Source organism: Furipterus horrens, unplaced genomic scaffold (assembly GCF_987537825.1).
Source record: "Furipterus horrens unplaced genomic scaffold, mFurHor1.1.pri manual_scaffold_2, whole genome shotgun sequence".
NCBI classification, from domain to species: domain Eukaryota; kingdom Metazoa; phylum Chordata; class Mammalia; order Chiroptera; family Furipteridae; genus Furipterus; species Furipterus horrens.
Window position 1 is genome coordinate 188,109,918 of NW_028327172.1, and position 26,490 is coordinate 188,136,407.

The 26,490-nt window shown below is 36.8% G+C and overlaps 1 protein-coding gene across 1 annotated transcript in view; it reads left to right on the forward strand.

Moving 5' to 3' along the window:
- Window positions 1–26,490, forward strand: part of CORIN (corin, serine peptidase) — a 183,390-nt gene that overhangs the window by 19,012 nt on the left and 137,888 nt on the right. Inside the window, exons 2-3 of the mRNA XM_090266913.1 lie at window positions 5,826–5,970; window positions 16,845–17,045. Of these exons, the coding sequence (XP_090123039.1) occupies window positions 5,826–5,970; window positions 16,845–17,045 (346 nt within the window). The remainder of the gene's footprint in view (window positions 1–5,825; window positions 5,971–16,844; window positions 17,046–26,490) is intronic.

Below are 26,490 nucleotides of genomic sequence, written 5' to 3' on the forward strand. Positions count from 1 at the left end.
TCACATGCACATTGAAGTTTAAGAAGCATTGTCTCCTATATCATGCTAAGAAAGTTGTCTTTGTCTCTCAAGAGTCTGGAGGGTTTTAAGCAGGAAAGTGACATATCCAAATGAGCATTTTGGAAAGGTCACTTGGGGTACAGCATAGGGACTGGAAGGGGACAAGTGAGGATATGGGGAAATCAGATAGGAGATGGCTGAAGTACCCAGAGGATGGGGGTCTTTAAAGGGACTGCAAGATGACCTAGTCCAGGGACTGCCAGCATTTCCACCTACCTTACTTTTTATTGTTTTCTTCCTATTACTCTCTGTCGGCAACCATTTTGGCTATCACACCATATTCAGTAATTTGTAATTGAAAATTTCTAAGTTGTAATTTACTAAGTTGTGATTCTTTTTCTTCTGAATGTATCCTGATTGAAGATATAAAAGGCACTGCACTTCTGGTTAGCAGGAGATAATCCACTGGCCGTGCTTTGTTGCTGTTAATTTTTGTCAAAAGTAAACAAACTTGAGTTATATTACTTATCACAAAAAGCCTACATGTATTGTGTTTAAAGAGAACTTTTATTCTTTTTTTGTCCCTCCTATCTCAAGTGTATCGAAAACCCTGAAGTTTTCTTATGAAGTTTTGCTGGCCTTTTAATTGTGAGTCATTTATTTACTTGAGATAATACATATTTATTCTGATCCTACCCTATGCTAGTTGCCTAAGGGATAAAAATAATGTTCTGGGCACATGGCATAGCTTTTTGTTGAGTAAATTAAAAAGGGATCTATACTTCTTAAAATTACAGCTTAGTGATTTTAGTGTGTACAAACATCACCATGATCCAAAAAAGAAAATAATAAAAATCATAGTTCATTTAAAATTGTTTCAACTGCAAATGATAGAATATATTCATATTGGCAGTAATTTAAAAAGAAATAATTTATTCCTTTCTCATTTAAATGTAGTCTGAAAGTAAGCAGTTCAGGGCTGACAAGGCAGCTTCACAAATTCATCAGGAATCCAGGTGGCCTCTTTCTTGCTACTCAGCCATCCTCTGCATACAACTTTCACCTCTGGATCTAAGATGGTTGCTTGAGCTCCAGTTATTATATCTACATTCCAGCCAGCAAGAAAGAGGAAGGACAATACTGTCTTGGAGAACACTTCCTGGAGGTCACATTTAACACTTCCAATTTCATCCTATGGTCAAGAATTCAAGACTTGGCCTCACATAGCTGCAAGAGAAGCTAGTAAATGCTGTCTCTATTCTAAATGGCTGTTAAATTTGGTCCAAACAAAATTTAGCGTTCTGTTTCTAAGAACAAAGGAAAGAATAAGTGGGGGGAGTCAGTTAGTCTCTGCCACAGACCAGAAATTCAGATGAGGTAATCAAGGAAGGCTATCTGAATGATGTGAAATATGAGTTGCTTCTTTAAGTATTTGGACTAATGCAGATGGCTATGGGAGAAATAAATCATCTAGAACCATGATTTCCATCCTGTGTTCTGGGGCTATCCCAAGACACCACAGTGACTCATAAAGGCTTTGTTGGTTATTTTAACTTTTTGAAGGAAATCCAGTAACACTCAGAATTTGTTGGTTACCAGATAAAATGCTAGCTTGACATAGTTCAGAGTTTCAACATTAAATTGTGCTATATGCCTTTGAATGCCATCGTATCTTCATAAAGCTGGGCTCTTGGTGGTTGCTGTGTAAAAAGTCATACCATGCCAAAATCCACATGGAATAGGTGATTGTTTCTAATCGGATTCCAAGTTTTGAGGTGTTGCACAGTGCCCAGCAGGTGCACATATCCCATTAGTAACTAATTGGGTTAAGAATGAATTGAAAATATTAAAAAAATTTATGTGTAGTAGTAGCAGTATTTTTTCACATGGCTACTAAGTTTCTAGGATATAAATATTTATAAAATTGTTGGACTAAACTACTTAATAAATGGAACTTTTAAGCATTTCTTTTGACCTAGGATTACTGAAATAATTACCTGGATATTGATGGTGCTGTGAACCAAGAATGTCTGGGGATCTCTGATTTAGGGGGTTAAGAGAGTTAAAAGGCCACTTATTTTTCAGTTAACATAGATGGTATTTAACATTTTTTGTCTGTAATAAAGTCCACAATTTACTTTTTTTAAAAACAAAATTTTCTAACTGACTTTAAAGTTCATAATGTGAAATGTGAGTATGGAATTAAACTAATCACCCTAGAAAAAGCTGATTTAATTAATTTTATCATATTTTCCCTGAAAGAAAAAGATTTTTATTTTATGTTATTTTTGCCAAATAATTTTTTTCTTCAAATATTTTTGGATGATTCATGAATAGTCTTTGTAAGGCATGTATCATTTAAAAAAAAAGAAGTAGTGATCTGCATGTTATGTACAGAGCACTTTTTGTTCAGGTGACTTAATTGATTCATTTAGTCAGCAGATACTAGTCCATTCTTGACTGTGTTCAGGTGCTGTTCTAGGTGTTGGGTGTACCTGGTGAGGAAAGGGTATTATTTGCATACACATAGAGAGATACAACTGTGTTAGTATTATTTATGTTATGATTGTGTTTTTACAGAAGCAGGAATAAATTTATACTTTCTAGCTTTATAATCTTATGGGTATTCGTTAGTTATTATAGTTTATATTCTGTTGCAGTAGTATTTCAGTTTGAATATCCCTGAAACTTGTGTTTCCCTTTTTTCTACTAGTGTAACACACATAGCCTTGATAAAAAAATTTTCTATATAAATATTATTTTTATATTTAAATCTTTGTGAAGTAACCATGTTTTATGGCAAAAATTAGGCAGTTTTGTCTGCCAGTTGCCACCTACAAATTTATATCAGGTTTCAATATGAGCCCTAATGAAGAGATAAACATCTGATTTTCTAAAGAATTTATATTTTTGTTTGGTTATCATATTACATTTATAAATTTTAAGCTAACCATATATGTAGATATACACTGATGCTCTATAGCACAGGTTAGCAAACTTTTTCTGTATACAGCCAGATAGAAAATATTTTAGTCCTTGTGGGCCATATGGCTTTGTTGCAACTGTTCAGTGTTGTAGCAAGAAAGCAGCTGTAACAATATACAAACAGATAAACATGGCTCTCTGCCCATAAAATTTATGTTTAAAAACAGGCAGTGGGATGGTTTGGCACATAAGCTGTAGTTTGCTGACTCCTGCTCTATACATTTATTTGTAAAATTTATTATGTGGGAAGGTCTAAGTGACTAAAAAACTAACTGTCTTACTTCACCCTACAATAAAAGTGAGGAGCCAGTGTGTACAGTTCCCAGACACTAGTCCCCACTCTGAATGAGGGTGTTGTAAGAGGAGGTAAGGCTGTGGTCCCTAACAAGGTACTGAGTACCTTTGCGGCTGATCTTCTGTTTCTTATAAACGGATTATCCACAGTTCTTTCCATTTCTAAGAATTCTCTGCATGAACCTGCCTAGAGAGGCGCTCAGTATCCCCATTCAAATACTTCTGGTTCATTGACTCTTTGTTAAGTCTTAACCTTGACCCCAAGAGTCAGTCTTTCATCTGAGGGATGGATGGACAGACAAGGATCTCCTTCTTCTTAAGCAGTTTCTACCATTGCAACTGTGGAGGTTTCCCTAAAGAATGAATGTACCATGTGTTGATAAAGTCAAATGCTACTAAAAGGTAGAACAGAATAATGACTAATGTACCTGACATATCAACTATGGTCTTGTTGACCTTTGAAATCTTAAAAAAAGGGACATGAAACCCCCTACATCCCTGTGAAAATCCAAAGCCTCCCCCAACCTCTGCCTATCCACTAGACACATGGTTCTCATGATGAGATCTGGTTCCACACTCTGAATCTCCTGAATTAGTTCACTTTGGGGATCATTTCTTATGTTGACTTTTCCTGTCACCCAGTGATACACAGCCTCTTTCTCATGGTGGCTATAGCATGGAGCACAACTTAGGGAGCACAAGAATGGATATAGGTAAGCAAGATAAGAGGGGCTATTTGCAAGATTCCGGGGAAGACATGATGGTCATTTTTACTAGAATTCAGAGACTATGTCCAAACAATGCCTGACACAGAATAAGTGCTCAGTTACCTTTTCTGGAGACAGGGAACCCTGGAAGAATACCAGATATGGGAATGAAGATTATTTATTTGGTTTCAGATATGTTGGGTTTGAGATGTTCTTGCAAAATCCACTGAGGAGATATCAAATGGCCAGTGTGATACAAAGGTCTGGAGCTCCAAGGAAATGTCTATGTTTGCTATTTAAAGATGTAAGTCTTTAAATGTGTAGGGCTGGCAATTGATGCCATTTGTGTGGGTGACATTATGCGGAGAGAGTGAATGGGAGACAAGAGCTTACAGAAAGAGAAGGAATGACTGGAGAAGTAGGAGAGAGAGAGATGTGAAGGGGAGAAAGTGCCTGAAGGAGATGGGAGTGGCTAGCTGAAAATTTTATCTCTCAGGTGATACTGAGATATCATTACAATGATGTCTGAAAAGTATCATTTGGACACAGCAACATGGAGGTCATTGGTAACCATAGCAAAAGCTGTCTTGGCATAGGGACAGACCTGGGTGCCAAATTGTAGTGGCCCCATGAATAAACATTAAGTGAGGAAATTTGGACAATAAATATTAACTCTTAGAACATTTTGGATGAGAAAGGAGCGAGGTAGGACAGTGGCTGAAGTGGGATATAGGCTTGAGGATGGGTTTAAAATAAAATCCAGAAGAGACCCGAGTATGGTGTAAAGCTGATGGCAGTGTTACTGGAGAGAGAGAGAGAGGCTGTTAAACACTAGGCACTGGAACTTCATGATATAACCTGAAAGGAGATTCAGGTGACAGTTACACAGAGGCTGCAGTTCAAGCTGTGCAACTGTCAGAGGCAAACACGCAAGGAGACTCAGAAGTCCAAGAGAGAACCGCCAGAAATGCCTCTCACTAAGGTGATCAGAAGAGTCACCCATCGCGAGTGATTCAAGTCCCTTTCAATTGCATCTCAGACTCCTATTGACAAGGTCACTGCATGAATCTAGCCATTAGCAATAAATGAACTTGCAGACATTATTTCTGTCAAGAGATTGAACAGAGCAAAATTTAAAGTATTTGAAGACGAGAATTGTATCTGAACCATCGTGACTGCACTTTGTCAGTGTCCCACAAATGGATGGGCTGCAGGGGCAATGGCCGCACAGGAGGTTCCCAGGGATCGTCTGTGTTTAACTGGCCGGCAGGACAGGGTCTTCTGTATTGTTCAACTTGTCACTAAATCTGTGGTCAGTAATATTAAAACTTGCTGAATTATTCATGGCTGAAAACTAATTTTATCCAGATTCATGCAGATTTGGGTTAGGGCTAAGAAGACCAACAACAGTGAAGTCTGGATAATGTCTCGTCTACACCTACTCACCAATATATTACCACTGTACTAAGCAGTCTTTCCTTACAGCTCTGGGCCAACGTGAGTTCTTGCCATGGTTATTTGTGGCCCTTGGGAACAATTCCAAATTGGCAAATATGTTTTAAAAAATCAAGGTGGAATATCATTAAAAGTTCATGCACTTCAGAAAAACATTTCAGAAATAGATGATCCGCTCTGCCCTGGATATAGTGGTACCATAATTTGTTCATTTATTAGCGTGATTTGGTGACTAAACCTGATTTCATGTCCTAAAGCACACACAGTAAAATCTCTTAGGGGTGCTGCTACTTTGAATGGATGGCTGTACTCTGCAATTCCATGCCACGTATTGGGTTGCTCTGTAATATTAAAACCATGTTTCATATTTCTCTTTTCCTGTAGGTCTTGGGAGCTGATGAAGCTAACATGGGTGATGGCAGCTCCCAGCAGCTGACGACTGTTAACATTCTGCGTTTCCTGTTGCTGGTCCTGATTCCGTGTATCTGTGCTCTCATTGTCCTGCTGGTGATCCTGCTTTCCTTTGTCGGTGAGGGCTGTCATTGTTAAGGAAAAATTCACTCAATATTCAAAGTAGCATGATTTATAAGAGTGATTTCTACTTAGTACTTATTTGACCTGAAATGTCGACTCACTGAGAGGGTTATCTGTTGACTAGCCTACGCAAATCTGTGGTTTTAAACACTATAATCACTCTCCTAGTTATTATTAAGGTTAATTAATAGATTAATTAATTCAAACCATTTAAGGAGTGATTACTAGATAGCAAGCACTTTGAAAGTTCCTAAGAACTCAAGGATGTTTAAATGCATCCTTCTTTCTCAGAACTCACAGCTGAGAGGAAGAAATGATTGTTACACAAGGCAATACATGCTGATGATAAAGGTATATATAAGGTGTGCTTTGACGGTAGTCATGTTACAGAAACAGGGGAGTCCAAAAACAAACCCCAGAGTTTGCGGCTGGGAGATAGGGAGCAGGATGCAGCTTTCAGGATGCCCTTGCACGCCTGGAGCTAGTGGCTGGAAACATTGTTGCAAAGATCCGCTTCACTTCCAAGACTCAGGAAGATGGGAGGGATCTTGGACTATGGGCTGGTACGGAAAAAGCAGACAGAGCCTACATAGGGTTCTGTGAATGGTCAGGACTGTTTGCAACACCCACTGCCTGAGAGGACGCAGGGGGAGAGAGGAGGCAGGGAGGAAGAGGGAAGCAGCTGTGGACTTTTTGGGTTGGCTCTGGCTCTAGAAGGCTCTCTCCCTCAGACTCTCTCTGGCCCACACGCCCTCACTCTGGCTCTTGTGGGCTCCCTCCATCTGGCTTGGAGAAGGGGTCTCCAGGCTGCTTAAAGAAGAAGCTCTCCCAGAGCTGGCCTGCTTTTGCTTCCTCTACTTTTTTGTATTTTGTCCAGTTTATAGTTGTTATCTCTGGGAAGGTCTCTCTGGTAGAAGCTCCCTCAGTCAAATCACCATCATTTAAAAAAACTTCATTTTCATAATCCTGTGTTCCGTGGCTCACTCACATTGAAGACAAAATAAATTCTTTCATTCTCAGAGTTGACTATAAGTTTAAAACACACTTTGAAGTATCTCAGCGTTTAGAGGCCTCTGAGCAGAGGCAGGATATTGTTGAAACAGTGCTTTAAGTGCGTTATTATTTGTTTATTAAATTTTAAATATTTTTTACAGCCTTCTTTAAATATAATTCACATACAATTCAATAGCTTTTAGTGTACTCACAGATTAGTGTGTCACCAAGGTCAATTTGAGAACATTTTCCTTCCCACAGAAAGGAACTCTATGCCCGTTAGCTATCATCCCCCATCCTTCCCTTCTGCCTGGCACTAAGCAGCCACTAATCTACTTTCTGCCTCTATAAATTTCCCGATTTTGGACATTTCATATGACCATATGTGATTTTTGTGACTGGTTTCTTTCACTTGGCATAACATTTTTAAGGCTTATTCGTGTTGTAGGATGTGTTTAGTACTTCATTCTATTTCATGGCCAAATAATATTTCATTATGCAGACAGGTATGTTTATTTATTCACCAATTGATGGACACTGGAGTTATTTCTTTTAGCTATTTTGAATCAGGTTGCTGTGAACATTAATGTACAAGTTTTTATATGGACACATTTTCATTTGTCTCGTGTTTGTACCTTCACTTACATATGGGATTAGGAGGTACATCAATTTTTAGCCTTTAAAATTTTATTTTTTTATTTTTCATTTACAGTTAGCGTACAATATTGTATTAGTTTCAGGTTAGTTATAAGTTTGATGTTGTCATGGGAGTATATCAGTACCACATTTCCTTGACTGGAAGAAGTTAAAATCAGTAACAATTTTTAAGTGCTATTTTGGCTTATATGTAGGTAACCTTTAGCAAGTGGAAGTTTTCCAGACTTCTTCTTCAAAAGTATTCTTCTTGTAGTTCTGCACCAGTTGGTTTAATATAGATATGTCAAAGTAGTATCTGCCAAATAAACAGTTCCTATTTTATAACTGATAGGGTTGTTGTTGTAATGAACAATAAAATCACTTTGTATCTTTGTTTTAAAAAAAACTTTATTAAATTCTGCTTACTTTAAAAAATGCTCTGTTTGGTTTGAGTTTATAACTCCCTGCTCTTTCAAAGTTTTGCAGCTATTTCTGGGTTCATAATAGTTGCTAAGGGATGCTGGAATGTTAATTGTGTACAAAAGGAGTTTTGGTTTCAAAAGCCAAAGAGATAATAGTGAGAGGATTATTGATTAGGAAAAGGTTATGGAAGCCCTATGCTAACAAACCCAGATGTATTACGAGTCTTTAATTTTGTCTGTTTGGGTTTTTGTCAAGCATAAAGTCAAGATGGTAAAAGATTTCTGAAGATAAAAGAGTTGGACTTTATGAGTAATTATTTTAGCAATAGGCTGTAAGTAAAGAGAAATAGCAAATTATTTCTCACCTCAACCCGCTAAACTGAAATTTGAGCTACAAATGTTTAGTTAGTTTTGTATTTCTAAAATTAGCAGTTAGTCTGAGCTGTCTGTATGATTTCAAAGACCTGGATTCTAAAATAAGGATTTAAATTTTTGGAAGAAATTGAAAGGAAAATTAGAGAGTGAGAAAGCTACAATACTATACCTAGATTTTTATTTCACAAGGTACAGTCTAATGCTGGGCCATATGACATCAAAGAAAAAACTTATAACTCGGCACAAGGAGGTCTGGGTTTAGGTCTTACTCTCCCATTTACTGAAGGTGTGACTTTTAGGTAACGTAGTTTACATTCTCTGTGAAATGGGGATTATGATTCTTACTTGTTTCACAGACTTGTCATGGAAGTCAAATGAAGTAATATTTGTCAGTGTTTTTATAAATGACAAAATTTATTATGAAGGTAAAAAGTTAGTTTTTGCTTACAAATATTATTAAATCAAACATAATTATTTTAATAAATAGTTATATTTTACTTAAAATGGACTAAAATGTGTTATTTTAACTCTATCCATAAGAATTAAAAGCTTTTTACTATGACCCATTGTCCCAGTAATCCTATAATCCACAACCCCCTAGCTCTATAAACCAAGCCATTGCCAGAGTATATTCTAATTGCCGATAAAGTAACTAGAAAGAGGTGAGGTTGACTGACTGTTGGATCTGCAATGTGATGACAAGTTTCACATGAGCTTTTTGCTGAGGCCTGAGAGTTACTTTCTGGGGCCAATTCACTTCTAGGAACTAAACCTGCAGCAGGTTGTACTGCAATCCCATGACTAGAAGCATCAGCTTATGCTATGGAGTACGTTATCAGACATTGAACTGATACTCACCCTAAATTAGACTAATATTTATATTATATTATGTTATATTATATCATCATATTATATTATATTATATCATCATATTATATTATAACAACAGTTAAAGTAAAATTATTTTGATATGTTGAGAAGCATATGTGTAACAAATACAATAACAGATATAACTTAATACTATTCATTCTTCTAATGAACATTTAGTGAGTGCCCGTTATGTGTGAGGCCGTGTGCTCTAGGTATTGAGCACAGCTGGAATAAAGCCTACCCTCATAGACTCCCCAGTGCAGTGAGGGAGGAAGGGATTAAACAAGTCACATAATCAATTCATTACAAAAGAGGTAACTCCTGGGTGGGAAGATAGTTACTAGGAGAGTTTATGACAAGGGACTGAACCTGATCTGAGGTGAGGGAAGCCTTCCCCGGGGAAGTGCCCTTTAAACATTAACTCCATCCTGTGGTTGTCGGAGTAAGGGAGTGACATGATTGATCTGGTTAGGGCGTTTAAAAGGTGGCTTTGTTCCAATCTCCCAACCTCCCTCCCCAAAGAGGTAAAGAGATTAAGAAGGACAAATTGATAGTTACAAAACAATCACCAGAATGTAAAGTACAGCATAGGAAATATAGGCAATAATTTTGCAAGAACTATGTGTGGTGTCAGATGGGTACTGGAAATATTGGGCAGAATGCTAAATATATGATTGTCTAACCACTATACTGTATACCTGGAACCAATACAAAATAATTCTGAAAGGAAAATATAATTGAAACATGAAAATTAAGGTTAAAAGAAAAGGTGCCTTTGGCAGCTGTGTGGAGAAAGGGTGGAATTGGGTAGAGTATGTGGCAGGAGGAAAAATGGGTGATTATTGTAAGAGTCCTACAAATGTGGTGCTTGGGGGATGGTCTGCATGGGATTTTGCAAACTGTTGTTCATCTCAATTTAATTTCACCAAAGTTATGGTCCAAAAGAATCTCATTAGAATGTGCCACCCACCCCCCATCCCCCCTGGGCTGTTGGAGTCTTTGTTTCAAAGACTCTTCCACTCATCCACATTGAAAATAAATTTTCTTTGTTTTAGCCATAAACTTCTGAAGAATGACCTAAGATGACCATCCTACTTTTCTTAATACTATGAAAAGTCTATTTGTGGGGTGTTAATTTTTCATTTCTGTCATGCAATAAAGAAGAAAGAAAAATTATAGTGGTGGATAGTATAGGAAACATGATAAACAGTCCGTTTTTCTTGAACCCAAGAGAAATTGTCCTCTTCAAAAATGTCAGATGGGCTGGAGGCCCTTGAACTAAAATACAGTTTTTATCTTGCAAATTTCTTAGAAGCTTGTGGCTTTTACAAGAATTTGGAATTAAAAGAATCTTAACATCCTAACTTATAATGCTGTATTTTGAATATCATTTTAAAATGGCAAACCTCCCGCATCTTTATTTCTGTACACACAAATTTTATGATCCTTTATGACCTTTTATGACCTGACTCCACATTTCTTATTTAAATCTACCAATTCCTTTAATAACCCTAGCCCTTCTGGTGCAGGCTCAATAACACGGACTTCCCAAATTTGAGAATTTTTTTTTAACCCCTCAGGCCTGAGGTTATGCCTAATGTCTAAAGCTTTTTAAAATGGTAGCTGAAGGCCTTATATTCAAAGTATGGTCCATGGACTAGCCACGCCATCATCACTTGGGAGTCTGTGTGAAATGCAGAATCTGGAGTCATGGGCCCCGCTCCATACCTGCTAAATTTGCATTCTAACAAGATCCCTAGGTGATTTCTACACTTTCGTTCAAACTTAACCCACTGCAATCTGATCTTCTTTCTCTTTTTCTTCTTTTTGTGCTGGTAAATCTGTCCTCACCAAAGCCCCCAATGTTTTTTTATCCAATGCACAGCATTTGAAACCAATGTGTGTTGAACAGGATTTTAACATGAAGACCCTTCTGCTTTCTTTCAGTGTTTGTTGACATCAGTTCAGGATGAGCATGCTCGCTGTAAGCTGGTGCCAGCAATACTTTCTTCCATTCAGGTGTGACATTCAGACATGATCTTGCTAAGTCTTTACTTTTTTTTTCTTCTTCAAATGCTCTTCTGCTTTGCCTGCAAATAATCACTTCTGATTTTCTTTTAATCTCTGTTCTTTCTCCATCTTCTTAAGTTCATATTTCTCTACTTATCCATCAAATATTCAGGTGTCTGCCCAAAGCGCTCGTCTCACTTTACACGCATGCCTCCCCTGGCACTGTCACCCGCTCCCCTGACTTCCTTCATCATTCAGACTCAGCAGGTATTACCGAGGCCTGCCCCGGTGCTGAGCATTCTGCTGGGCGCAGGAGATGCAGGCATGCGTAATAAACCTTTTACCTTCAAGGAGACAGACAAGAAACTAGACAGTTCCACTTGAGTGTATGTGGGATATAGGCAGTATATGTGTGTGTGCATGTGTGCGGGGGAGGGGGAGGGTTCAACAAGGCCTTCTGGAGAAAATGTTTGGGTTGTGCCAGATTTAGACTTTTCCCATGGAATGTTTCACAGGCAGTTTATACTCAAGGTATCTATAAAAATCACAAAACTAAGCTCCTACAACTTCTACTTTTCATTCTCTATTGTGTACTGTATCAGTCAGGACAGGCTATGCTATACTGTGTAACAAAAATGATCCCCAAATCCTAGTGATTTAAATACAATAAAAGTCAATTTCACATGCATGCTACACGTCCTTTGCAAGATGGCAGAGGGGTGGGGGCAGTGTGCTTTGCTCATTGAGATCATTCAGGGAGTAAGTTGATGAGCCTTTGTGGTTATTGTGCTAAGAGAGAAAAAAAAGCACCAGAGGCTCTTTCTTTTTTAAAAGTGTATTATTATTATTAACTATAATCACCATGCCATATATTAGATCCCCAAGACTTGCTCATCTTATAACTGGAAGTTTGTATCCTTTGACCAATATCAAAGATCTTAAGAGACAAGAGAATGAGGCCAGAGAATGTAACGCAAGCATGTGTTCTAGTAGAATGGGAGAGAATTGAAAATATTTGATGAACAGAACTAATGACTACCACCTCTATCTTATTTGGGGGTACCTTCATTTACCCAGTAATTCAAACCTGAAAACTTGAGGGGGCCTCTGACTCTTCCCTCAAGTTCTAACAATTTTGCCTTGGAAAGCTTTCTCCCAGTTATTTCCTTTGTCTTCACTGCTTTTACCTTGGGTTGGGCCTTACTCTCCTCTCACTTGAACTATTGCAGTAACCTTCTAACTATCCTCTAGACTTCACCCCTTTCAAGCATCATCCTGTTGCCAGAGTGATCCTTCTAACATTCCACCCTACTTAAGATCCTTCAAAAGCTCGCCATCACAACAAGATCAATTCCAGACCTTTTACAGGAACTGCCCTTTACAGTCTGGCTTCCACTCCCTCTCCCTTTTCTCCTGCCAGTCTCCTGTGAGCTAGCTATGCTTACTTACTTGATGCTAAATTTTCTCTATCTAGAAAGTTCTCCATTTGCTTATTACTATGTCTCACCTCTCTCTTTCCAACAAATGCTTTGCTCAAATTTAGAAAATCTCTAATCATGTTTTAAGATTCATATCGAGGATCATTCTCCCCTAAGAAACCTTTCCTGACTTTTCCAAATGGAATGACAGCTACTTCTCTACTATTTTTTTTTTTTTGTCACCAGATTGTCCTATTCCTATGCATATCACTCTCAAAGCACTTGTAACATGGTTTGTATTTTTAAACTACATGGCTGTTGCCCTCAACTAGTCTGTAAACATCTGATGATAAGTACCTCTCACTAGATTTTGTCTTCTCAGCAGAGAGTAAATACCAAGTTCCTGGCACATAGCAAATGCAAAGTAAATGTGTTAGGACATGGCTAGAGATATACAGATAGAAATTAATTTCAAACTCGTATCATAGGAAGATAAATCTGTTTACATGCAAATGGTGGTTAATTTTTTTAGATATTTTATTTATTTATTTTTTAGAAAGGGGAAAAGAATGAGAAAGAGAGAGAGAAAACCATCTATGTGAGAGAGAAACATTGACCGGTTGCCTCCTGTGTGTGCCTCAACCAGGGACTGGCCCACAACCCATACTAGGAATTGATCTGACAACCTTTTGTTTTGCTGGACAATGCTCAATCAACTGAGCATGGCTGATGGTTGATTTTTTTTAACCTGTGTACCTTGTCCAAAGTGAGAAGAGTCTGTGGGTGTATATGCCTGTGTATATATCATGTCTGAACTCAGTTCTTGAGTAAGTTAAATAACTCTTCTAAACTTCAGTTTCCTTCTCCCTGAAACTCTGTGAAGAAGTGAATTACAGCATCTTTCACAGGACCCTTGCAAGGCTAACTCAGTAGAAGCTTATAGTGAGGATACTTAGCAAGGTGTTTGTATTTGTTTCCTATTGCTGCTGTAACAAACTATCACAAAATTGGTAGCTTAAAACAACACAAATATATTACCTTAGAATTATGGAAGTCAGAAGTCCAAAACAGGTCTCGCTGGGCTAAAATTAACATGTTGGTTTTATTGTGTTCCTTCTGGGGGCTCTAGGAGATACTCTGTTTCCTACTTTTTCCCAGCTTCTAGAGCCTTCCTGCATTCCTTGGCTTGTGGCTCCTTCCTAACTTCAAAATGAGCAATGGCCCATTGAGTCGTTCTCACACTACATGGCTCTGGCACACACTCTCACTTCTCTCTTCTGCTTGTAAGGACCTTGGGCTCAAATGAATAATCCAGGATAAGTTTTGTATCTCAAATTCCTTAATTTACATCTGCAACATCCCTTTTGCCATGTAAGATATGTGAAGTAACGTATTCACAGGTCCTGGGGCTTAAGATGTGGACATCTCCAGGGCAGCATTATTTTGCCAATCAGAGTGCTCAGTCCACTCACTGTAATCATGATCAGTGAGGCTTGGCTATTATTACTAGAATTATGGACAGTTTCTTAAACACCGGTAAAGAGAGCTGAGACACTTCTGAACCATGCAACCTTGATACAATGTGGTCTTCTATTCATAATTTAGCATGAAAGCACCACCATTATTTCCCTTCAAAAGTGGGTTAAGTGATCACTTTTGAATATTTTCTTAGTCGTTTTGCTTTATTGGTAAAATAAAGTTGATATTTATTTACAAGTACTTTAGTAACCCTCAGGGAGACAATTTTACTTTCATTACTATCACTGTGTAGCAATGACTAATAGTTATTGAGAACTTAGTGTGTACCAGGAACTATTTCAAATGTTTATATATTGATCAATTTGACTCTAAAGACCAGCCCCATGAAGGGAGGTACTTTTATTTCTTATTTTATGGCAGTTGAGAGTTTCCGCAAAGTTTTGAGATAGTAAGTGCTAGGGATGGTATTTAAGTGCAGGGGGTCAGGCAGTAGACTGTGTGCTTTTAACCACAGCATTATAAAAATAGGAATGTGGAAGAATGGACATTGTACTTTGAACTAATAACTCAGCACTTTTGTAGCTCATCATGGTATAGCTTGAGAGTATTTAGTCTTACTGAGTTAGTTTTTGTGCTCTTTAAAAAATGCAGAATAGATGACTGTAAGTTGAGAGTTGATCTGTTTCCAGAGATGCTTGAAAACAAATTGTCCAGTGAGTTCATGCTTTCAAAAACAGCTTGTTCTGTTGTTCTGTGTCTCTGTTTCTCTTACTCCCCCTCCCCTTCAAAAATATACTATAGTAACATTAGCTATAACAACTATTGTATATCATGTATTATCTTTCTATTATAGCAAGCTGCTATATATGTAGATTTTAAGAGTAAGAAAGCTGCCTTTTTTTTTTTTTTGAGAAAGTTATATAAGTCAGTGTTACCTAAGAAAGTTGGTGCTTCAAAGGACTTCTGAGAGTAACCACACATTACCAGTCACCACTGTGGTTAGGTAAAAAAGATAAAGGAAAGATGATTAATAAGGCTAATCATTACAAAAAATGTTTAAAATACTTGTGGATATTTTACACAGTAAGAATCTCTCTTTAAGTGACAACTCAGGGCCATAAATATGAGGAATTGGCATTTGCTAAAAGTATGTTGACAGAGCTGGGTGCTGATTCATAGGGAATGATAAGTGAATCAACTTTATGAGCCTAGTCTATTCAATACAGCCACATTGGTGGACACAACATGTTATGTGAAAAACATCTTTTTATGCCAAAACAAATACAGAAGAGAGCAACTAACAAATGGGTGAAAATAACACTACATCTAATTTATTAGTAAACATTTCTGTATGAATAAAGTGCATGTTATATAGTAAGGAAGTCTATCTCATATTTATTTTGATCCAGAATAAACTAAACCATTTTTAAAAGCAATTAAATGAGGTCTTTCATTTCACCCAGGGTACTTGATATTTACTCATAATCACACAGACTGTTCAGAGAGTATGTTACCTGTACCTCATGGTCATGACTTAGCTTTTACGCTCCAGTGTTGTATTTAGAATCCTTTGGCAGATGAAGCTGTTGACCTTAGTTAGAAAACAGCTGCTTTTCTATTTTGATTTGTAGTTAATGTTTTCCAAGTGTCAAGCATATGTAGAGAAATTTTTTCCATAGACTGATATTAAACATTTTATTTATATTTCTTTTATTTTTAATAGTCCATGGACTGTTTGGAAAAGTGAGAACCAATTAGAGCATCACTGTAAATGTTTTTAGAAAAAAATCTCCCTTGGGTATTTCTATAATGGATCAATATCACATTCATTTATTTTAGTAGCATGCTCAACTATAGTGCTATATTCTGGAAAGTCTGTTGTCTATTTTGACTGAGTTAAAAATACATGATCTCTCTCAAAATTTTAAAGTTTCTTTCTGAAGTCAAAACTAGATGATTCCCAATAGTCAAGTTTGACTTTGTTTTGTCAGGAAATGAACACCTTGAGAAAGTGGCCAGTTGATCACCTTAGTTTAGTAACTATTTCTTATTTCTTGTAAGTATTTTTTATACCTTTTTGTTGAAATAAAGATAATTTAGTCTCTTTTTTTGTTGTTGGAATTAGAATTTCATTTTTTTAAATATATTTTTTTATAATATAAGTATTGGTAAATATATGAGACCTATCACTTTTATTTGTGTGTTATGCATAGTTCACTGAAATTTAGAGCAAAATGTGAAGAAATGTAAGGATGAAACCGAGGAGGCACAATTGTGTCCTTTGGTGGCAGATAGAGATGTGGAGATCATGTGTCCTACACGGTGAGCTGCATAAAATGACGGGTGAAATTGAGGAAGAGAAAGCAGGAAGGAAACACTGTAAGGTTCACCACATTTTAAAAAAAATTGTGGTGAGTCTCAGGTGAGGTGGAATAGCCCTCTGTTCTTTGGGCACTGAAAACCTAGACGAGAAGGCAGTAGCTCCTTCAAGGTGTTGTGAGATTTGCAGCGAAAGAGAAGCTCTACTGATGTGCTGGCCATTATCTTTCTCTTTGTGTTTGCCTGCATAGAATGAGACTAGGAAAGTTGCTCTAGAATTTTCTTAATAATTTTTTTAAATGAATACTTCTAGTAAGTTTTAAAAATATATATTTTTTGTCTTTCAGGAACATTACAAAAAGCCTATTTTAAATCAAATTGGAGTGAACCTATGGCCACTGATGGTGAAGTTCAAGTGCCTGATGTTAGTTTTATAAATCCAATTTACCACGAGAGCACTGTGACATCTACTACACATCCCAACCAACACATTCCAGCCTGGACCACAGATGCTTCTCTCCCAGGGGACCGAGGTCACAGGAACACAAGTAAGTCTGAAGGTGCTGAAAGCATGTGCTCTTTAATGTCTGTGGAACCCAGAGGTAGGTTTTTAAGTGTGGCAACAGATGCTCTTAATTCACAGTCACTGGTCATACAGGCAAAGCTCCACTCACTTCGCCTGCAAGCCTAGCAGGGTGCCCTGTTCTTCAACATGAAATGCCCTCAGCTCAGCCTCCCATATAGGGACATAAGTAAGTCATGAAGATGTATCAGTGTCCTTCAACATTTCTGAGGCATAAAAATGTTTGCTGTTTGCCCCAATGTAATGGTACTGATTTTGTGGTCAATCACCTCTGCAAGTTTGTGTTTCTGTGTTGAAGTTTTAAGTTACTTATCTGGAGACGGTTATGTTGATATGTAAATTAAGTTACTTATTTTGTTATTGATACCTTGTAGAAGGGATCCCGGTTTGTAATAGAATGCCAAGTGATTTAACAGGAGCTATCCCCTCCCATTTGCTTTTGCCATGTCCATGTATTCTTATTCCCTTACTTCACTCCTCCCTCTTTTATTGGCTGTGCAATTTATTGTACGTGTTGGTGACTGACAAGTCCTCACACCTTGAGGAAAATAGCATGTGTGAAACTTCTGCTTGAGGACAAGTGGAGAGATTTGTCATTTATTCCTGTAAACGAGCTGAGAGAGAGAGAAGACAGAAAGCATGGAGACTGTGGGTCAGTTAGATAGTGGCAGACAATATGCTCTGGAACATGACTCTATTCCTCACTATCCCTCAGATTTTTTAGTAAAGTTACTAAGCTTCCAGAGCATTGATGGAAGTGGAGTTGTGTGGAAAATGCCAAAGAGCTTTGGCTCTGAGTTAGCACTGATAAAGCATAATCAGAACGGGTAAAACATAGTTAGAACTTTCTCTGCCATTGTCTTGATTCTTTTCTACTTCCTACAATAAAGTTATGTTATTGAAAATTATGCAAAGCCCAAGCATCCATGATCATTTTCTTGTTTATTTCTCCCTCTTCATGAAAATCCACAAAGGGGAATCACACCTGAGGTCTAGGACAGAGTATTTGTTTTTATTCTGAGCCAGGAAGGGAAGGATTAAGCTAACTCTTAGCTATCACAGTACAGTTTGCCAGTGTCTGAAGAAAAGCAGGGTTATTCTGTTTCTCTAGCCCCAAAAGACAGACTGTTTGGATTCCGTTGTTTCACACAGCACGGGGAGGTATTAGTTGTGTCTTAGGCTTGGTTTTCACCAGTGATTCATACTGACTTGTGTTCATTACCTGACAGTAATACTGCAAACCCAAATTATGCCAAGTAAAATTTATTTTCTTCCTGAGTTTAATTTTGAGGTTTTTAATGTTTTGGTCATGCCTTAAGCAGTTCATTATTCTTAAGGACAGTATTTTTCCATCAGGAGTGCAAAAGTAATTGAAGCAGCAACTCAGTCCAGTTAATGTGGTTGCAATTATGGCCATTGTTATTTTCTTTCACTAAGTGGATTTGTTTCGATTTTGAAAGTTCTGTTATTTGTTGAGAGTCAAGTGAAGGTGACAAACACATACTCTGAAGAGAAAAGAAACATGGTACTTCTTGCTCAAGCTGGAAGTTTGATGGAAGTCTGACTCATTTTTTCTTCCTGTGGCTGGAACATTGTTTGAGAATATGAGTGTAATTCGACCTGGAAATGAAATCTAGGTGAAATTAGCATAATTCAATGGAGAAAGGCTGAAACTTTTGAATAGGTGTCATTCTATGTTGTTAATGTGTTTGACTGTTGGCATTGAGCTCTATTGTCTGACTACATAGACCCTCAATAGACTGTCTATATTAACTAAAATGATTTATTACAAGGGATTTGATAGTCTTTCATATATTTCAGTGATATTGCTAGCCTATTATTTTAGAGCTTTTGGTAGTTTTCAGAGCACGTTTGAATATTTTTTCTGTTGTTCTTACAGTTAACTGATGAGGTACACAGCACAGACAATATATTGTTTTTCCAGATATAAAATTGAAGCTTAGGGAAATTAAATTGGCATATCCAATATCACTTGTCTAGTAATAGGTAAACATGGAATTGAGATTCAGATCTTGGGACTTCTAGACTAGTGCTCTGTCAAGTATTCAATGCTTCCTCATTCAATTTTATTGCTTTCTTTGAAGTAATAGGATCATTATTGAGCAAATTTTAAGCTCAGAGAGTAGAAGAGTTGTCTGTTTACTGCTGTATATCCCATGATCTGTAAAATAATTGTTGAATGAATAAATAGATAATCTGTAGTCATTTCAAAATTTTAGTATCTGATTTATCACTTTTGTGAGTAGTGCCTAATCACACTTCTGCACTTGATATTTATTTAACCAATCTTATTTAAAGCATCATTTAAGATACATTGAAGCCTTATATCTGTACTAACACCTGGCAGAGAATTTGCCTTATTTCTGTTTTAAATTATTGTTTAATGAAAACATCATTTTAAATTCCAAGCATATGTAAAAACTATTTATATCCACTTCAGTCCAAAAATACAGTAGCCAGACATTCTGTCCGACCCAAATATCCTGGGTAGGAAACCGAGGGGACAACTCCTGGCAAAAGGTACCGGGAAATAGACTTTCCTTAAAACATTTTCTCCAGGGGGTCCTTAATATCATGCCAAGCATAGGATACTGCAGTTCGTAAACTTTTAACCAGAACACCTTCCCACATTACACTATGCAACAGAGCCGGGCTTTGTGGATGTGAAACAGGCTTTATGCAACATCTGTTATTTCTGGAGTTTCATTAGTTGCATTTTCAAAACCAGGTATAATATGGAAAGGAAAAGGGTCCACAGTTACTTTTCATGCTATGTTTCAGCAAGGGGTTTTTCTAGGTTGTATTCTGCATTTGGGTTTTTATTTTTAGTTTTATTCCTTATATATTTTATAACTATTTAAACAGAAATTGAAGTTTAAGAAAAGAGAAAATGTCTTTGGCTAACCTAGAGCTTTTGGGTTAAAAATAATATGGCACACAATAGAATTATCTAGAAACTGACCAGAAGTTAAAGTGACAAAAGTGAGTGAATGTACTGAAAGCTTAAAGTGTTCTGTTTTGGTAACCAGCTCCTAAATCTCCTGTATTAGATGAAAATACATTGTACTTCTCATTTACTTTAAAACATGCTTTTTTTGAAATAAAGTCAACATACCATAAAATTCACTCTTTTAATATGTGCAATTAAGTATTTAAAAATATATTCACAAAGTTGTACAACTGTTACTGTTACCTAATTTTAGAACATTTTTTATCACTGTGGAAAGAAATGCCATATTCATTACTCCTTATTTTCTTCTTTCCCTCAGCCTGTGTCTAAAACGAACCTACGTTTTGTCTCTATGGATTTGCCTATTCTGAACATTTCATATAAAGGGCATCCTGCAATAAATGTGTGCTCTTGTGGCTGGCCTCTCAGCTTTCTTGGATATGGACACAGCCTTGCACATGTACCTGGCCTTCTAAGATCCCAAGGCATACATCAGAGCTTTCTGGAGGCCCCTTTGGGGATATCATGTCCCAGTTTTTCCTTTTAAGGTTTTTGTCAGATTCTTATTTCCAATAGGTATTCTTGCCTTGGGTGGTTGTGATATTAAACAATTGCCACAGATTGTGTTCGACAAACACCGTGGGGATGGAGCTGTTTGGATAGAGGAAGCTCTGAATCAGGTCTAATAAAGACCAGCCCTGAGAATGGATCCTTTGCAGGGAGCTTCCAGATAGATTGAATGCTGACCATTCTCTCTGGGGATGGCTTTTTGGGGAGCTTCCAACCCATTCTACCCTCTCCATTGCCTCCTAAGTTGCCAGTTTTTATAGTTACCCTGGTTGCAAAGCCATTGGTTTTTTAAGGCTATTACAGAACTTAAGAGAAGGTGGAGATAATTGGGCAAGTTAAAATGCTGCTAAGCTCAATAGTTCTTACTGTGATTCAGACATTTTCTTGAATAATGAAAAATGCAAGCTTTTCGTTAAATCCTGAAGTTCTGAAATATTTGATTTTGATAATTTGTTTCCAGTGTTTTTCCTGCTTTCATGAAGGAACAGATTTTGGGGGATCTTACCCTACAATATTTTTTATTTCTTCCAACATTGGGAGTTGATTTTTTCTTTTTATAATGCTAAATATGATTGTATTATATATTAATTTTCAATGGAAGTCTTTTTTCCCTTTTTTTTGTGTACATTGCTTTATTCCTTCTCCTTCATTTTGAATATTACTCTATCTTTACCCACAGTTAACCCACATAACAACCCAGTGTGTATGATTTTATAGTTTCCTCCATGCTCATACTATTATATATGAACATATATGCTCATACATGCATATGAAATAGCATATGTATACAGGTGATTTTGTCATTGTTTTTCAAAAGATGAGGCCCATCTTGGACCTATAAAGTTATTTGAACAGACATTTGCCAGCCATCATAAAAGGAACAGAGGTCCCTGGCCAGGTAGCTCAGTTGGTTAGGGCATCGTCCTTATATGCCAAGGTTGTGGGTTCAATAAGTAGAATAACAAAGTGATGCTTCTCTCTTCTTCTCTGTCTCCAAAGTAAATAAATAAATATGGGTTATATGGTAGTATAAGCTCCCCAAATACAGAAGAACTTGTGAAACCTACAGATGTCTTCTCAGAATAATGTTTTGGTGCTTAAAATAAATAACACAGAATCACAAAGGAAGGAAATTTTATTAAAATTTTGTTATGAAAATATTAGAAATACAAATTATGATATAATACATGACATAGAAATATATCTAACAGTTGGTCAATAACTGTAGTTTTATAACAGCAATGAACATAAATAATCTTTTGAACAACATGTTGCTATGAAAATAGCCATGATTTCTAACTAGTTTTTCTATGTTTTTTGTCTACATTGATAATTTAAGGATGCTAAATTTCACTTAGAGGTTAATGGAAATAAAGATGCTATTTATCTCTCATCCAGGTTTTTCACAGGCAAAAATTCTATTTTTATGGGCCCATGGGGGTCTTTGGATTATGATTAAGGACACATACTATAGAGGAAAAATATATATATACATATACATAAATGTATATATATTTTTGAATTATGATTAAGGATACAACTTTAGAGGAAAAGAATATATATGTGTGTATTTACATATGTGCGTGCACGCATGCATGCGCGTGTGTGTGTGTGTTTGGTACCTGGGAGAGTCTGAGGCTTCCCGAAATTGTTTCATTAAGAATTTGCTATTCTACCCTAGCTGGTGCGGCTCAGTGGATTGAGCACAGGCCTATGAACCAAAGGGTCACCAGTTCTATTCCCAGTCAGACCACATGCCTAGCCAGGTCCCCAGTTGGGAATGCCAGAGAAATAACCACACAGTGATGTTTCTCTCCCCCTCTCCCTTCCATTCTCTCTAAAAATAAATAAATAAAATCTTTAAAAAAAAAAAGAGAATTTGCTACTCCCAAATTTACTATAGTCATGACCCTGGATGCTATCCTTTATGCGCTCTGTTGGGTAGCAGTGTTAGATCCCAATGGTCAAGTCCAGTTGGTTGCCCTCTACTGTATATTAAATCGTATTCTCCCGGTTTAAAAAACAGTTATGAGATTTAGGCATGAGCTTCTGGCTAACATCAACATATAAGCAAGGATAAGTGAAGCATTTGAGTAACTGTTGCATGCTTGTCTGGTTAACATGGTAACATTCTTGGGAGGGAGAAAGGAAATATGAATGTAGAAATGGACTCTGTCTTGCTCTTTTTTCTCCCCACTCTCTTTTCCTTCCTTCTTATTCCATCATTAGATGACTCTCTCCCTAGAATGTATTGGGTTCCTCCCAGACTGAGTAAACTTAATCATTTTCAGAGCTAGGCTTTTGAAAGGCGTAATGCAATAGTGCCTGTTATTCTCCTTTGGCTACAATCCCATTCCTCCCTTCTCAAAGGTATCTGGGCAGAACTTCCTGACCCTCTTTCCAAAATGAAGGCTGCAGTATTTTGCTGGTCACATGTGCCGCTGAGGGTAAGGTGCTTATAACACATTAATACAAATGAGAGTCAGAGTTAAATAATTATGTCCAAAAAAAAAAAGGCTCGTGACTCAAAAATTTTCTCTCTAGATTCATTATCAGTTTCCTCTTCAAAAACAGCCCAAATACTCTTGATCCACATAGAGAAGAAACAGTAGCACGCTGATAGCAGCATTGCCAAGACAGTCCCAATCAAATTCAAGGACAAAACAATGTTTTCAAAGCCAAATTCTCAGATAAAAGTTTTTTTAAAAATCTGTAACTTACTCTACTCTCTAGCTCTGAAAGAAAATTGGCACTGTATATATTCTTTTGCCCGAATCTTCAATGTGCTGACTGTCTCCTGGTTTTGGTCTCTGCACAAATTTGTGTTGAGAGCAAAACACCCATCAGTGGGAATCTGTTTGCTGTTACTTGTGCCTTTGGAGAATATGCCTTTTGCCTTACTTGTAGTTGAAATGAGTATGGTAATAAGTTTTTCAAGCCAAAAGCTTTGCATCAATTCACATTTGATGCAAGCCATTCTTTGTCTTTTAGTGTTGATATATTTTATTCTTCTATTCTGCTGCTTTGCATCATTAACCTAATATTTGCATGTGGTTTTTGCTTTGATGAATCACAGTACTTGTTTATAATTATATTAATTGTTGTAAACCCATTATAATACTTATATACCCTTTTAAGCTTTATGAGACATCTCAATTTCTGAGAGCTTATGTTAATATTCTGGGAACCACCAGTCATTCATCAACAGCTATTTATTGGGTGCCAAGTTCTGGGGTTTGGCTATGCAGATTATAAAGATGGATCATATAAAAATCCTGTCCCCAAGTAGTCAAGTAACTACTTGGAAACATGGACATATTTATAACTAGAGAAATTCTGTAAGAGAGATTCAGGGATGAAAGAAAACATAACCCATTTCAATTCTTTTTTTGAAAGACAAGATGACTAATTCATAACATTTTTATGCCATAATAAATACTTCATTTTTCTAAATATCAAAAAGTTTTATTTACAATTATAAAAGTAAATTTCAATTTAAAAGATATCCTGCAATTTCTAATTTTAATCAGATTATGCTGTCTCATTCTTAGATTTAATAGGTTACTTAGATAAATTGAACAGAGCCTGTAGTTTTCAATTTTATGGGAAGGCTAACCTTTCTTTCGTAGGTATTAATGAGGATTTATCAGGAAGTGGGAGGATTCCCTCTTTGGAATTCCTTTGCAATCTTTCCATTATCTATTAGGTAATCAAGCTTAAAGACTTCGTTTCTGCTTCGGTTATATGTTTATAAATGTGCATTGGATAAAGGCCTTTGCATATGAATTTCTGGAGACGAATTTATGATGACCTAATGGCTGTGCAGCCACAGTGACTACGTTACCGTATTATTTGTCTTTGAAAGTCAAGAAAATATTTTAAAAGTAAATAATATGGGAGGGTCATCATGGGGAGTGAAGACCTTAAATCAAAGTCTTTGCCTGTTCTAGAGTTTGAGAGTTGGCCAAGTGGCCATTATCACCGCCAGCCGTGAGAGAAAGTGAAGCAGGCTCTGCATGGGGACAAAGCAAGCCCTATCAGTGTCCACGGCACTTTCCTTCCTATTTCTCCCTTTTGGAATCAGAATGTCTATTATGTGCCTGTCCCACCATTGTATTTTGGAATCACATAACTTGTCCAGTTTCACAGATTCACAGCTGGAGAGGAATTTTGCTTTTGGATGAATTGTACCTGAGTCTCACCCATATCTGAGTTATATGACATTTAGATGAGACTTTGGACTTTGGATGTTAGAGTAAGTGCTGGGATGAGCATATTTTGGGGCAGTTTGAATACAATGAATGAATTTTGCAAGTGATAAGGACATGAGTTTGAGGGGCCAGGGTGAAATGCTATGGACTGAATGTTTTCAGTTCACTACAGCATTTCTGGAATCTTGAGGTTTCCTTTTCTTTATGGAACATTTAGCTTTCTACATAAAATAAATTTTATTTTACAAAGTATTTTTTGATGTTTATAAGGAGTTGACTTTCTGGTTACTCAGCCCACAATATTTCAGAAACTTTCTTTTAAAAAATATTTCACACATAAATTTTTAATCACACATGACAGAAGAGAAAATAGTACCGTGAATGCCCACGTGCCCTCTCTCGTCCTCTCAAATTTCTCAGAATCTCTTTTTAAAGCATTTTTTTTAGTGTTTCCCATAGTAGAGTTTAAACTTGCCCTCATAATTGAAAGTTGGGCTGCTCTCTGTACTGTTTACACAGGGGAATTTTATTAGCTAGCTTTTAATTAAAATTCAGTACTTTATGGTTTTAAGAAATCACCTGGGCAAAGGCTTTACAGAGCAATATGTTAAATTGTATATTAAATATTTAATTATCATTAAAATACATATTTAAAAATTTTCCAATTATAGGAAAAATTACAATGTCCCTAGAAACAAAATTGATTTGACATTCCACTCTCGGGTTTTCTCACTGAGTATTCCAAGCCTTCTAATGCACCCACAGATCTCGATCTCTTAGGTTAGCAGTGTGTCTGCCCCACTTGAACCTGGGGCAGGCAGTCTCACTAATTCTAACTTTGATTCTTTGCTATTCCAACTCTACAGGGTGGGGCAAAAATAAGTTTACAGTTGTTCATATGGAAAATAACGCAATAATAAATAATAATACAAAAATAAACCCTGTTTTGCATACCCACAACTGTAACCCTACTTTTCCACCATGCTGTATATATTCATTTCCATGTTTAAACTTCCCATGTTTCTCTTCTTTTAATTTTATCACAGAGCCCTTGATTCCAGTTATTTCCATTTCCATCCTAACATGAAAATGGCAGGGATGAGGAAGTTTCAGGATTGACATCGTTCAAGGCCAAGTGTCACACAGTCCTATTTTTTTTTTTTTGTCATCAGACAAGTGAATTGATATTATCTACTATAGTTGGTAAATAAGTAAGAGAAAAGTATTCTAACATTTTCTGTTACTTCTTGATAAAGAAGAAACACTTTTCTTAATGCCCAACAAATGTCTTTGATTACTATTTGATCAAATTCCTCTGATCTATTCATAGTAGAGATATCTTATAGCCATTGATATTTGCTTAATTCCCTATGTATTAAGAACTCAAAATGACTGACTCATGATAGATTGGTCTTACTTTGTCCACTGTAATTTAGAAGCTGGTACTGTAAAAGGCAGCAAGAATTTTAGCCCAATAGTTGGCACACTGGCATTAGACCATGCTTTTCTCTTGGCTAATCTTGGGAGGGAAATGGCTGCTTGCAAGAGCAGAGCATGGAGTCCTCATCAGTTCCAAGTGTGGGCACTTCCCCAGAGAAGTGTGTGACTCTCCAAACTGGAGTTGAAATGCAGTGTGCACACACATCTGGCTTCCCAGG